General features: G+C 40.7%; 1 protein-coding gene across 1 annotated transcript; it reads right to left on the reverse strand.

Moving 5' to 3' along the window:
* Positions 1–439: 439 nt before the first annotated feature.
* On the reverse strand, positions 440–11,179 carry btbd9 (BTB (POZ) domain containing 9). The gene is made up of 11 exons (XM_054617989.1): positions 11,042–11,179; positions 10,712–10,912; positions 8,258–8,621; positions 7,066–7,333; positions 6,745–6,964; positions 5,995–6,114; positions 5,243–5,352; positions 4,774–4,963; positions 4,248–4,355; positions 3,115–3,193; positions 440–2,865 (listed from the first exon to the last, which is right to left on the reverse strand). Exons 2-11 carry the CDS (start codon positions 10,894–10,896, stop codon positions 2,671–2,673), a joined length of 1,839 nt encoding a protein of 612 aa, XP_054473964.1. The 5' UTR covers positions 10,897–10,912; positions 11,042–11,179; the 3' UTR covers positions 440–2,670.
* Positions 11,180–15,098: the final 3,919 nt, after the last annotated feature.

Below are 15,098 nucleotides of genomic sequence, written 5' to 3' on the forward strand. Positions count from 1 at the left end.
ATAATATATTTAATAATTGGTATGTGGTATTTGAAGTTTGATTAAACCAGCATTCATTTACTTTTCTAAACACAGTCATAATGACATATCAGCTTGTAAAGTTGATATAGTGAGTGTGCAAAGAGTTCATTTGCAGCCGTGTCCGATATTCACTCTCCTTTAAGCTCATATTTGTTCTCCACCATCTCCTGAGGGATATAGTTGTGTTTTTAGATGGTGCTTATTTTGCTGTCTTCCTTTTTTGGTGCTGGAAAGGTAGAATACAATGCTTTAAGTGGGAGTATTTCTTTGAAACCATCTGCCGAAGAAGAGCAGTTCGTCACTACAAATGTTGATATAAACACATTAAGTAGGAATAAATGAAGGACTATGTGCCATATAAGCATAATATCAAATTAAATGATAAATTATCAAAGGGGCCCTCGACAGGATGGAGTCTTGAGGCTCTTTTTTATTGTTATAGTGCTTTAAGTTTAGAATACGGTATAAAAAAAACAAATAAGCAATTAATCAAATTACCACAAACTCCCAATATTAAGGGTCCTGGGCAGTTTCCTTCAGTGTTCAAAGTTTAGTGTAACAATTCTGCCCATGATTAGTGATTATATCTGAGACAAGACACACAAAAAGGTGCACAAAAGCTAATTAAAGTGTGATTACATCCATATAATGCTCATCAGATCAACAGTTAAAATCCTGTTCTGCTTGAAACCACTCGGTTGTTGTTCTTACAGTCTGGGAAAAAACAAGGGTAAATATTAAAGAGACAGAAGCAAGACAAAAAAAATACAATAAGAATTTCAAAATTAGACATTTTTTTAAATGTTTCATGACAGTAAAACAGCTCCTTTGGCAGCATTTACACATCAACATTTTCTAAAGAGCTGCCGGGGCATCAGTGCCTAGAGCGTGATGAATGTATGTCGGCTGATCAATCACCACTGTTCGTCTGTAACAGACGATAAGAGATCACCGTATTGCTTGTATCGAAGACCTCCACTGTGTTGAGCAGCAGCCATTCAGCCAAGCAGCCGGGTGTGACCCCTCACAGTAATGAACACTATTAACAATGTCAGTTGTTTCCATATTCACATTTTTGACAGGCATGTTTTGAACAAGAGGCAGTGAAATGTATATATCAAGTAAAACTATACACATACAGAAAAGTTAGATGGGTCGGGGAGTGTGTTCTCTACATTATAATGTAACCTGAACAAAGCCCTATTTCAGTTATCTGGTGGGTTATTACGGAAGACTTCATCCAAATATGCAACTATGGGCACTGTTCTAAAATGTAGATGGGGATGATTAAAGAAGGCTTATAGAAACAACAGAGGGTCACCCAGGGTAGTCAGGTATATCAGGTTATTTAACATCAAATGAAAGTGTTTTGTTTGTTTTTTTAAGGAGTTTTTCCAAAGAGAGACAACTCAAAAGTGCAACATCAGGACACAAATGAAACAGACAGGAACCCGCAGCACTTATAGATTCATTTAAAAACAAACCTCCAAAAAACACAAACACACACAAAAAACAAAAAAACAGGAACCCGACAGATCCAAGAGCGAGGAAGCGTTTAAATTAATTTGACATACAAAACAGAAAGTTACATAATCCAGCACTCCAGTACTGTACTTTAGTCAGGAGACCCAAGCTGCAACCTCTATTTCCGCGTACTTGGGTAAAATAAAGTGCCAATAGCAGCTGCTCCTGTATATAAACTTTCTTCCCTGCAGCCCTAGTGCATACATAATTTGGTCCGAGCCCAAAAAATTCTCACAACCTAATTGATTTCCCAAAATCATTCGTGCTAAACTATCCCAAGTGCTTAAAATGCTAAATTAACACTGAACTCAATCTAAGTTTAGTTTTAGAGAGGGTTTTTCTTTTTTCACAAGGTATGTAATCAAAAAATTCACACCTGATCAGGACGACAGATTTTGGTATCGGGGCGCGAAAGCCCGTCAACAAATACTCAACAGCGATTACTTCGTATGCAAATGCATAATTGGATTAAGTGCAGATTGCATACAAATGCCACAGAGTGCATCAGCTCGGCAGCTTTGGCAAACCTTTGAAGAATTGAATTCCGAACGTTGAAAAATACTTTGACTGCTACTCGGTTAGCGTGATGGTATGAAAAGTGAGTAGAGTCGTTCTAAGACGCTTTCTATAAAAAAATAGCTTGTTTCAGGATAAAATCCATCTCTTTTGGAAATATGAACTGGTAAAATTCAAATAGCACCCCCCCCCCAACACACACACACACCCACACTTGTGTTACTGCTCTTTGGTGGTGCAGTACAACCACGTTTCAGTGTGCGCCTCGTCTTTGGAGAAGTAAAGATTCCACTTTGATGATTTCGAAGGAAAGAAAACTTGAGTCTCAGTAGCTAAAAAAGTACCTTCACAAAACTGTATGAGCCGTTGGATGTAACACCTAACCCTCTGCTTCAGAACTGGAGAGACTGGAGCCCTGAACGCTGCTGCTACAGACATACCAGTCTCTAATGTTGCACTCATGACGGTAGGACCACGGGCGGCTGTGACAATGAGACGGTCGCCGTTAGCAGCGGTGTAGCGGTTGCGGTCTGGGTGATGAAGGCTGTGCAAAATGGCATTCTGAGGTCTCCCCTTTTCCCTCGCGGCGCCTTCTCGACGAGGGAGCTCTTACTGGTGGGACTGGGAGGAAGATGAAGACGGGGGAGAGGGCTGGGAGGGGAGCAGGCTGTGTGTGCGTGAGGGCCGTTGGGGTCGCGGCTGAGGGGAGGAGGACCCAGAATCGGGGGGGTCCGGGCCCGGGCTGCCTTCGGTAACTTCCGTGTCCAGCTGGGCCGGACACTCGAAGTGAACACAGTGGAACACCTGGAGAGAGAGATCAGAGTCAAACCGCTGCTCTTCGATTAAAGGACGGATGGCAACAACCAGCCATCACGACCCGAGATACCATTATTCTGTTCTATTAATCCAGACAGATGTTAAATCAGTTAAGGTGCCCGGTGATTTTTGACTGAGACAAGATAAGAATTGCCCGTTGAAGCCAATGAAAGTTGTTTTCAATATCATCAGTGACAAAGAAACAGAGAGAAGCCTGATGGCTCGCCGTGTTTTCACCTCGTTAGCAGTGTTGTGAGTCCCAACAATGCGGATGAAGGAAGCAGGCTGCTTATCAAACTTCAATGTCTGCCATGATCTGTAGGAGAGGAGCGGTACAAAAACATTAAAACAGAAATATGAGGACATTAGGATCTGTTATGATTGCGTTTTCCTGATGACCCTGATTATTGGACAGGCGAGACATAATAGGCAAAACCCCTGTTTTTCATGCACTTGTCAATTTTATATTTGGGTCTATTTTGCTTCAATAACATGTTTTCTTTCAGACTAGTGGAAAAAACACATGGAAAAAAAAAATGCATATTTAGGTGTTTGTTTTACTACTTTGTCTATTTGCGCTGTAGAATTCTCCTAAATTCATTCAGCCATTAGAGAAAAGGCCTCATTTGCATATTTATAATTGCCAGTAATGAAATGGGGAAGTTTCAGGAAAATATCTGCTAGTCTGTTTACCTGAGGTGTCTCCCCTAAATGGAAAAGTTTATTGAATGTTTGACATTAAGCCGATCTGCTAAACAACATGTGGCTAAATGTCCCTTTATAAGTAGAATCTGTTCCTCTGTTGTTTTAAAAAAGGTCAACACAAGAAGTACTACCCTGAGCCTTCCTCGTAGCACTTATTGCATTCGTATTAGTTGTTGCACTTATTGTTTTCGTAGTAATTTGCCTCTGCACTATACTTTTGCTCTGGTTTATGCTTTAAGATGCTTGTTTAAGAAAGGAGATGCACTTATGACTTCTGGTGACTAGTAGTTCTCTTGAATACCTATGTTGAATACACTTCCTGTAAGTCGCTTTGGATAAAAGCGTCTGCTAAATGACTGTAATGTAATGTAATGTTATGTAACACTGAGTGATTCATTTACATTAAACACATTCATCAGAAAAATAACAATATTGGGCATTATTGACATTTTTTTTTTTTTTTTTAAAGAAACAAAATAACCTGTACCAGATAAAGACAATAATGCACTTCGACCAATAGATGCCAAATAACACAAAAACACAAGATTTTCAAGATGTCTACGTCCCAGGTTTGACATGTCAATCTGACACCTGTGTTCAAGGATTGCAGGTATTAGAAAAAAGTATCAGTGCGGAAAGAGGAGAGGAAGAAGTGGCAGCCTCACCGACATGCCTGCCTGGTGCGGTCCACCACCTTGGTCCACTGCTGCTGGTTGCTGGAGACTTCAATGTAATAACTGTAGGAGCGCTCGTCACAGTCCCACAGCAGCAGCCTGAGCAGGAAGAGGAAGCGAAGAAACTATTCACATACATAACTGTCTTCAATACCCAGTGAAATGAAAAATACATTTTTCATCAAACCCAAAGCATCAAATCCAAATCACCAAATATGATAAAACCGTCATACATTTAAGTCTTTTAATCATAATTATAAGGGACAAACATCCAAGATACATTTCAAGGATCTTCCATGTGGCTTAGAAAAAAAGAATAAAAGCATAAATGAAGAAAACATGTCACCATCGATCTGTTAGCATTGTGAGCATTTTATACTTGTTTTTACTCATATTAACAGCAGTATGAGCTTGGCGAGGGGAGTTATTGTGTAATTAATTTGGACTAAATAATTACGTCACGTCGCTCAGTTTGTTTTTGTACCATACTCAGAGTCACTGGTGGGGCCAGATCTACCTCAAGGATCCGATGGAGTAGGGCTGAGCCAGCTGGATGACGATCGCCCCGGAGCCCAGCTGGTGGCAGGTGTAGCCCGAGTCCCAGTCGTAGTTGCGCGTGTCGCCGTTGAGCAGGGCATTTCTGCAGCGGCTCACGCCTTCAATGACACTGGCACACAACGCGATGGTGGCCACGTTCTCACTGGGTACTGGAGAACAAACAGCGCTGGGTTACACACTGGTGTTTCTATGATCTGCACTATTAAAGAAGTCTAGCAGACTGCTTTTAACCTGAATACACTAAATGTAGAGCAGGCTTTAACTCCTAAATCAGACATTACAAGCAAACAGAGTGAAACAAGGATGAAAGATGAGGTGGATGTTGTAAACTGAATGTTGGAAGCCTATAAATTGAAGTGCACTTATTAGAAATGCTGCAGATTACACATGAAGTGAAGACTAGGTGTGTTTCTGTGTCTGCAACTTACCCAAAAGGCCGTTCTCCAGGGTAAATGAGCGGTTGGTGAACATGCATTCAAAAGCCACCAGGTGGAAGACCTTGTTGACTGTGTTGTGTGTTCCCACAATGCGAACGTACCTGAGACACAGAGGGGAACATCGTTAAGGCAGGATGTATTGCAGATGTTATTGGACTGCATCAGATTTAGATACCGATTGTTTCAGACTCTAGGGAAAGCTTGAGTCATATGTTTCAACGTCGATGTTCAAACATCGTTATCTCAAATCATGCACGCTCCAAACACATTATCTCCAATCTGGAGTGTCTCCAGCTTCACCTTGATTCTTGTAACAAAGTGAAAACAAGGCGATTCAAACTCCCAAAATACAGTCCTGAAATGTTTGAAAATCTGCTTCTCTCTCTCTTTTGGAGAGGCAAAGCTCAGCGTGGTTCGTCAACACTAAGAATATAAACCAAATCAACTACAGAAAACAACCTCAAAACACACTGTACCTGATAAGAGCACCGAGTCAAGGCAAGTGACGGCAAAGAGCACAGACGAGTTCGCGTTAGGTCAAAATTCCAGTGATTTGTTTTGACTCGTCCTGACGCCGACATTTCCAGCGGTGAGTTCATGTGTTTGTTATTGATGAGCCCTGGTTTCATGTTAACAGGCACGGTGAACTTGCATGGAATGCTACCAAGTCAATTTTCCCACAATGTCCTCGGGGTCAAGTGATAATAACTCATGTGGGAGCCTCATGGCTTCGTTCAGCTTACCTGCAAACTTGTGGTGTGAAGTACAGATCCTGCCACGAGCGGCAGAGGTACTTCGTATGGTCCACCACACGCACCCAGTCCAGCTCGTCCATTGACACCTCGATGTAGTAGGAGTAGGACCTTAAAGAATCATTACACAAACTCAAACTCAGTTTATGATATTAGGTCAGAACAAGGGTTCCTAATAAATGTGCCTCGCTAACAGTTTGTTGGAACCAGAGGAACTAGATATCAGTGCAGTCAGTCAGCTAGCTAAACAAAAAACTGAACTTGAGTATGCGCTCTAATATTCAACAAAAAAATGGTGAATATACAGGCTGTCACAATATCAGATTTTCACCACACGATTATCTTGGCCAAAGAATTTGTGTTAAAGATATTATCCTGATATCTATAGAAAATTTAAAAAAAAAAAAATCTGTCAAATTCATCTTTAACTTTGTTAACTTTTGTCTCTTTTATGGTAAACGAATCACACTCAAAGTATGAGTGTATTGAGGTGGAGAGAGTCTGTAACCATAACTGTTTATATCTAATGTTTTAAAAGCACTGGGCTGTTCACATCATATGTGTATTATTAACCTGGTATCAATAATTCATTTTTAAATACCAGGGTTATCATCCATTCTGGTATATTGCGACACCCCTATTGTATGCTGTTTGTCTACAGATAAAATCCAAACCCTGCTATGTTAGTTCGTAGCTTCCTCTTGCTTTGTTTTTCAGCAGGGTGAGACTAGCCTGTCTTACCGACTGTCTCTGTCCCACAGCAGCAGGCGGGCGTGGTTGATGATGAACGACTGGCCCAGTTTGACCTGGATCCCGGCCCGGCCGTCATCCTCAATGGGATGCCTGGAGAAGCCGTGGTCCAGGTCGTAGTTCTGCGTGTCTCCGTCCAGCAGCGCCGACTTCAGCTCCCCTTTCACCACCTGAGCGCCGTGCTTCATGGTGGCAATGTTCTCCTCCGGGACTGAAAGAAGAAACGAATGCATGAAATACACGGGTAATATATGAAGAACACAGACAGATGTGATGCCTGTGATGCCTAATAATAACAGTAGGAGCACTGACTCAGCATGCCGCGGTAGTTGAGGTCCATGTTGCGGCTCTCGGAGCGGGTCTTGATGGCGTCCAGCAGGTCGTCTGGGCTCAGCAGGCCGGACGGTCGCACCACGTTGAGCATCTCTGTCAGAGTCATGAGCGGCAGCCGCACCGCCGACATCACTTCCAGGGTGTCGGCCCCGTCCTCGTGCTGCCGGCACCAGCGACTCAGCGCCTGGAAGATCTCCTTCTCACTGGCAGCAAACGAGTTCCGCATCACCACCGTCAGCAGAGCCATCTGCAAACAGGTGCTTTCATTTAATATTTTTAAATTAATAAATGACCAAACATGTCATGATTACAGCTTCTACTTTTGAGTATTTTCTTGTTTTCCTGCATTTCATATCCCTGTAAGTTAAATACTTTGTTTGTTTTTTTCTCACCTTAGGCTGTGAAAAATTCAAAGAAAGAATTTTTCAATAGTTTTAAAAACGAATGGATAATTGAAAAAAAAAATAAATACTTTTAGACAAGAGTAGATAACTTGCTGACTGAAATAAGTGTGAGTTGCATCCATACTGGTAATGGAAAAAGATTGAGTCAGCGCTGCAAAGAGGAAAAACATCTTTGTCTGGGCATGTCATGTTTATGAGTCATTAGCTTATCTGAAGTTACACGTTAGATTTCTTGAAATGCTATTTACGTTCCAACAGAAATCAATAAATCGAATGCTCTGACAAAAAATAAGGGTTAGGGTTAATAATCTTGTATCTGTGGTTGTCGTTGGACCGTTATAAGGCTACCTGCCTTACCAATGCAAACTCTGCCTGTAAACCCAGAGCGCGTCAACGGAGTCTTCCTGTTGTGAGTAGTAAAAACAGCAATTTTTGTTGTTTATGTTCATAATGACAATTTTGGGGTAGTGTCATTGAAGGAGGCCTGAAGGGACTAGCTACTTTGACTTTAGCGCTAAGTCTCATTTGCTGCAATTTCACACACATCTGCATTTATGTCTGTTGCACTGTATGGTAAAAATCACTTACCTGCCACTAGAGATATCTCAGATTTATGTTACAACAACGGCATACATGAGATATATACTACTGCCTACTATATGTCACGGTGTATGGAGAAGAGAAGGCTTCCTTAATGCAAGAACGAACCAGACCCAATACTCATTACAACTCTTTAAATATCATTCTGTAATCCAGCATCCTCTTACCTTGGAGAGCATGAGGAAGCCATCAGAATTCAACACTTCGGGTGCGTGTTTGTCCATATAGGCACAGCAGGCCGCACTGAGCGCGCTCAGAGAGTACAGACTGGCCACGTCGAAAACCAGGCAGACGTTGTTGGTGTGCAGGACGGTGCGGAGGAAGTCGGAGGTGGAGTCCTCCAGTGGCTGGAGGCCGTAGCGGTGAGCCAGGCCCAGGAAGTCCAGCAGCACCTCTTCCCGGGCGGAGCTGAGGCTGGCGCGTCCCGTGTACAGGTAGTTAAGCAGCATGGAGAAGGCTTCGGCCCGCGTCTCCTCTAAACGCACCTCCACCTGGGGCTGGGACTCTTTCATCCCACCGTACAGCAGGGCCCTGAATGAGACAAAAGAAGCAAAAAGTGTTAATATTTAATTCCAGTGGCAATGCATTTTCTTACTCACTTTCTTAGCAGTGTTAAGCTTTGGACTGTCTCAACCAGCTGCCAAGACTCTCATAAACATATGGCAATGCATTCTGGTAACATAATAACGTAATATTGCTGTTGGATAAACCACTAGATGTGAGTATTGCATCTTGTGTGTATATTTGGAAGGAAGCATCAGTGGGAAAAATATAGAAAATATGCTGCCCAAATTATCAAAACCAAACCAATAACAACTTGAAAGAACGCATCCTCACCTTAATTTGTGATATTAAGTAATCTTAAAAAAAAAATATACATGTTACTGTCACAAATGATGAATAAAATCCACAACCGAGATGGTGGAAAAAAATATGTCTGGCATTTGTGCTTTAAAACGACTTAAAACTACCAACTGATTGTCAGAATCAAACAATGAGTCAGGTGATTGTTTCAGCTCTAGTTTGTGTACTAGGTTGTGTAGAGATTTGTTAATTATTATGAGTTTAGATAGATAGATATTCCTTTATTGATCCCCATGGGGGAAATTGGGGTGTTGCAGCAGCTCAAGTACAGAAAAACAGATTAAGATACTAAATAAAACATATTATACAATAAAATAAAATAAAAATGTACACTATATCTACATGTGTGCAGTGTGCAATATTCCACATGAGTCCAGTGCAGGAGAAAGTGGGGGAGTAGTGATTTACAGTGTTATTGTGAGGGGGGGTGTGGTCTCCGCTGTTGTTGTTGTATAGTCTGATGGGTGCCAAAAGCACATTTTAAAATTATATTTAGTGTATATTTTTTTTAAAGTTACTAGTGTGAAAATTGTAGAAAACTACATCACAATTTTACACAAAAAACAGTTACTCAGCTGAATGGTATGTGCATAAGTGATTTCGACCTTCATCCTCCTCTGACACCCAATTTTCCAAAAGAACATTTTAAAATTATAAGGGGTGCCCGCGTGTATATTTTCGGTGAAAGTTACTAGTGTGAAGAATGACAAGTGCCCGTTTATGACAAAAAACACTGGAAACATTACAAGCTAGAATGGTATGTGCATAAGTGATTTCGGTGACAAGAGGTGCCCGCGCAAAGTGGTTTCGGTGACAAGAGGTGCCCGCGCAGAGTGGTTTCGGTGACAAGGGGTGCCCGCGCAAAGTGGTTTCGGTGACAAGAGGTGCCCGCGCAAAGTGGTTTCGGTGACAAGAGGTGCCCGTGCAAAGTGGTTTCGGTGACAAGAGGTGCCCGTGCGGTTTCGGTGACAAGGGTGCCCGTGCGGTTTCGGTGACAAGGGGTGCCTGTGCAGTTTCGGTGACAAGAGGTGCCCGCGCAAAGTGGTTTCGGTGACAAGAGGTGCCCGCGCATAGTGGTTTCGGTGACAAGAGGTGCCCGCGCAAAGTGGTTTCGGTGACAAGAGGTGCCCGCGCAAAGTGGTTTCGGTGACAAGAGGTGCCCGCGCATAGTGGTTTTGGTGACAAGGGGTGCCCGCGCAAAGTGGTTTTGGTGACAAGGGGTGCCTGTGCGGTTTCGGTGACAAGAGGTGCCCGCGGTTTCGGTGACAAGAGTGGTTTTTGGTGACAAGGGGTGCCCGTGCGCAAAGTGGTTTCGGTGACAAGAGGTGCCCGTGCAGAGTGGTTTTGGTGACAAGGGGTGCCCGCGCAAAGTGGTTTCGGTGACAAGAGGTGCCCGAGCAGAGTGGTTTCAGTGACAAGGGGTGCCTGTGCATAGTGGTTTCGGTGATAAGAGGTGCCTGTGCGTGTTTCGGTGACAAGAGGTGCCCGCGCATAGTGGTTTCGGTGACAAGAGGTGCCTGTACGGTTTTGGTGACAAGGGGTGCCCGCGCAGAGTGGTTTTGGTGACAAGGGTGCCCGCGCAGAGTGGTTTCGGTGACAAGGGGTGCCCGTGCAAAAGGAGGTGCCCGCGCAGAGACCTTCATCCTCCTCTCACCCACTGACTCCAGACTGTCCAGCTCCAGCTTGTTGGCATCTCCAGTCCTGATGGGGGGGCCTTAAGGAGGGGGGTTTGAGTTTGAGACATTATAACCCCTCACCTGAAGTAGTGACAGCGGGCTGCCAGGATGACCCTGTGCGCCGGGAACCGCTTCCCCTCCACCACGAAGGTAACATCGCTGTACTCCTCTCCGAGCACCAGGGCGCCCAGCTGCTCCGACAGCAGGTGGATGTGGTCGATCTCCGACACGGAGGCCAGCGGACGCAGAGGGTGGCTGTTGCTCATGGTCGGGGAGTCACATCTAAAAAGGGAGAAAAAGGGGTCAACGCGTCACGACGTAAAGCAGAGCTCCTCCACGCAGCTAGCTCCATGCTAACGTTAGCTACCGTTAGCATGGAGCTAGCCGATGTTATTTCGTTTTTAAACTCACCGAGCAGCTCACGTTCCCTCCGTTTGTTCTGAATAAATAATGATTTCATGCACTTTCGTTTGTTTTTTTGGCGGAAATACAGCAACAAAAGTCAGAATCCTTCCAGCAGCGCAGCGGAGGAAACTAGTTCCGGGTCAAAGGGCGGGGACTTCCGGTTCGAGAAAAACAGTTCTTCAAAATAAAGGTCCAAGTCAGGTTTCTCAATAAATATCTTTATTTACAGATACTAAATAAATAACCTTATGTATTGTGATAATAATAATAATAATATTATTATTATAATAATAATTATTATTATTATTATCATTATTATTATTACATTATTGTTATTAATATTATTATTACCATTATTGTTATTATTATTGTTATTAATATTATTGTTATTATTATTCTCATTATTGTTATTATCGTTATTATTATTAGTATTACCATTATTATTATTATTATTATTATTACATTATTAATTAATATTATTAATATTATTATTACTATTATTGTTATTAATATTATTAATATTATTATTACCATTATTGTTATTATTATTATTGTTATTATTATTATTATTGTTATTATTATTATTATTATTGTTATTATCGTTATTATTATTATTACCATTATTATTATTATTATCATTATTGTTATTATTATTGTTATTATTATTATTATTATTATTATTATTATTATTGTTCTTTGTTATTATTTTTTTTACTTATTCTTCTTTGTTATTTTTTTTTACATTTGTAGGCTTCCTGCATTTACATCCTGTTCGTTACGCTTCACATCATTAATCTATGAATCTATGATCTAGTTGCAATTAAGCTTTCTCAATAAATATCTTTATTTACAGATACTTAATAAATAACCTTATATATTATGATAATAATAATAATAATAATAATAATTATTATTATTATTATTACATTATTGTTATTACTATTATTATTACCATTATTGTTATTATAATTATTATCATTATTGTTATTATTATTACTTATTCTTCTTTGTTAGTTTTGTTTTTTTCTGCATTTACATCCTGTTTGTTACATTTGTAGGCTACCTGTAGTTTTCAGACTACCTTTTAAAAGGTTTTTTGATGCTTCACATCATTAATCTATGGACTTCACACATTCCAGTTCTCTGACTGAAAAAATGTTGACATCAAGTTGGAATTAGGCTTTCTCAATAAATATCTTTATTTACAGATACTTAATAAATAACCTTATATATTATGATAATAATAATAATAATAATTATTATTATTATTATTATTATCAGCCAAATCATTGCACAACGTAAATAAAAAAAACATTTACATTGTAAATGGTAAATGGACTGTACTTGAATGTCTCCACTGTGAGTCACATATTCAGTCCTTTCCCATAGTCCCTAGTCTTCCGATTCCACCTGCATGAAGTCAGATCTTTTGTTTGCTTACATTACTAATCATTCACCCATTTCACACCCATTCATTCACATTCACACCCATTCATACACTGATGACAGGGGCTACCATGCAAGGTGCCACCTGCCCATCAGGGTCTCTCTAATCATTCACTCCCATTCATACGCTGATGGCACAGCCTTCGGGAGCAACTCTGGGTTAAGTGTCTTGCCCAAGGACACATCGACATGGACTGCCGGAGCCAGGGATCGAACCGCCGACCCTCGGTCCTGATTGGAGAACGACCCTGCTCTCCACTGAGCCACTGCCATTTAAATTGTTATGGCAATTCATTCAAATACTTTCCACTACAAAAACACAATGAATTTAAATGACCATACAGTATTTCAGCATATAAGATCTATTTGCCGAAGCCCAATTATTCCTGGACGCAATTAAGGTCAATGAAGCTGATAATCCATAAAGACATTTTACTACATCTGACTTTAAGCATAATGCATCTCTGTTTCTCTTCCTTTTTTTAACATGTAGCTTTTTAAAGAGATATGCATGCTCTAGTTCCTGTGTCATTTCCTCATCGTGACTTTCTTCTCTATTTATATATTCTAGCTCTTACTCTTATGTGCACATCTCCCCTCTTACTATCTCAGTTATAGTGATACGATTCAAAGATACTGGAGTTCCACAGTGTTTACTCATGAAGCTGTTTAATAAGTTTGCTTTGAATAAAAGGAGACGTAAATTGTCACATTATTGCATATCAAAAAAAAAAAGAAACATGGAAAATAGAGAATAACAAGATGATATAAATGAATAAATTATAGGCAAATACATGTTATCAGAAAAAAGACTAGCAACTCCATCTCTGAGCACGATGAAGTGCATGAGAGCAAGTTCATCAAGCAAAATGTCTAATATATTATAGCTATGTTTTAAGCAACCACCCATATACATGTTGAGTTATTACTTCCCTTTTTACATTGCGACACTAGTGCGACTTCACCTCTTTCGGCAGAGGAAGCTATTTACAGTAATCCATTCTGAAAATGATCTTTAAAAAAACATCATCAGAGATTAAGCAGTTATGAGTTTTGTTTGGTTGGTTTGGTGATGGTGGCGTAGAGGCTGCTGGGATCAGCGGAGGAAGCTTTCACGGTCGTGTAGGTCACCGCCTCATCATCATCATCATGTTTACTCCGACCCTGGCAGGAAAAGGCAAAATATAAATTACACCCACCACAATGACGTACTATGACAAGAAAGCGTTCAATGATATCACACAGTGAAACACAGCATGCAAAACACAAAGAATCATTATCATCACACTTTACAGCACAGCAGATTGGAAAATACAAAAAACAGCACACAATGTAACACAGTACAACACAACGTGTGACTCATCAGTGTAACCAATCAGACATCTTACCTTGGCTTTACTGTTGGCCTTCTTGGTGAAGCTGACGGAGGCGTAGGAAACACCTTCTTCCGGGTCAGTCTGCACAGATAAGACAACATCATTTCTGCTCAGTAACATAAAGATATTACAACTTTAAATAGAAGTTTTTTTGTGGGTGTTTTTACTTGTAACTTCTGTCTTTTAGACGTCTTCTCCTCTGGTGAAGTCCAGTTGCATAATCTAACTTCCCTTTTTATCTTTAATGCACATTCTCATGCTCTCAAGACTCTACAGACTGTGAGATACAGTTATATTTAAGAGGACAAACATACATTTACAACACGTTGTCGTTCCATTTCGACATACGTTGGCGCTTCGTAGGAACCCTTGGCGACCCTCTGTGATGAACTGGTTTGCCCAGCGTCCTGTTGCAAAGAACCCGTGGTTAGTGTTGGGAGTTAGGCAACAAGACCACTTGGTTAGGTTTGGGGAAAACATCATGGTTTCGCTGAAAGGAGCAGTTTATTTAACATTGTGAGCATTAATATAGCAGCAAACAGCTATTGTCTATGTTGTCTAAACTTCTGTCTTTTAGGCGTCTTCTCCTCAAGACCTGTAAAGACGTTTTAATCCATCTGAGTTCAGCCATCGTTCCTCTCCGTCTCTCTTGTCTCTCTTCTTCTACTTGTCTCTGAACTTGTTGCTTCTTACAGACGAATGTTGAATCTACTTCCTCTAATTAGTAAAGTGTCACTTCCTCATCCCTCCTTTCTCTCATATGCTACTTGTTTCTTTTATAGACTTATGGCTGACATGAGTCATTTACAATTTTGAAATGTAATTCTGTGGAAGTGGAAATAAGCAAAGTTATATATGTATTCATTTGGTGATCCAATCTGATGCAGCAACAAACAAACTGTATGAAGACTCACGTTGAGACTCTAGTTCACACTGTGTCCAGTCCCATGATGCATTTGTGACACTGACATACAAGCAAACCACTAAAAGCACTTCATGTTCATTCCCACTGTTAATAAGAAGAAGACAAAGACTGAGGAAGTCGAGGGTGTGAAGGTTGTTGCTTAAGATAAATGTTGCAGTAAAGGAAGTTTTTTTCTTTAGATGGTGTTTGTCATAAAACAGACAGGATTCATGGTGGTGATTGACAAAAGTCCTGCAATAATAAGTAAAGGAAGCATTTCATTTTTTCAATTACATTTTTTTGATTATCTTTTATTATATGAATGTTTTTTATATAT

Source organism: Anoplopoma fimbria, chromosome 18 (genome assembly GCF_027596085.1).
Source record: "Anoplopoma fimbria isolate UVic2021 breed Golden Eagle Sablefish chromosome 18, Afim_UVic_2022, whole genome shotgun sequence".
Classification (NCBI taxonomy): domain Eukaryota; kingdom Metazoa; phylum Chordata; class Actinopteri; order Perciformes; family Anoplopomatidae; genus Anoplopoma; species Anoplopoma fimbria.

Excerpts from the sequence above, each read along its gene's own strand:
- btbd9 (XM_054617989.1), bottom strand. The coding sequence starts at position 10,896 with ATGAGCAACAGCCACCCTCTGCGTCCGCTGGCCTCCGTGTCGGAGATC. Across the intron at positions 7,334-8,257 it reads GCTTCCTCATGCTCTCCAAG|ATGGCTCTGCTGACGGTGGT; the intron begins GTAAGAGGATGC and ends ACCTGTTTGCAG. Across the intron at positions 3,194-4,247 it reads CGCACCAGGCAGGCATGTCG|ATCATGGCAGACATTGAAGT; the intron begins GTGAGGCTGCCA and ends CCTCTCCTACAG.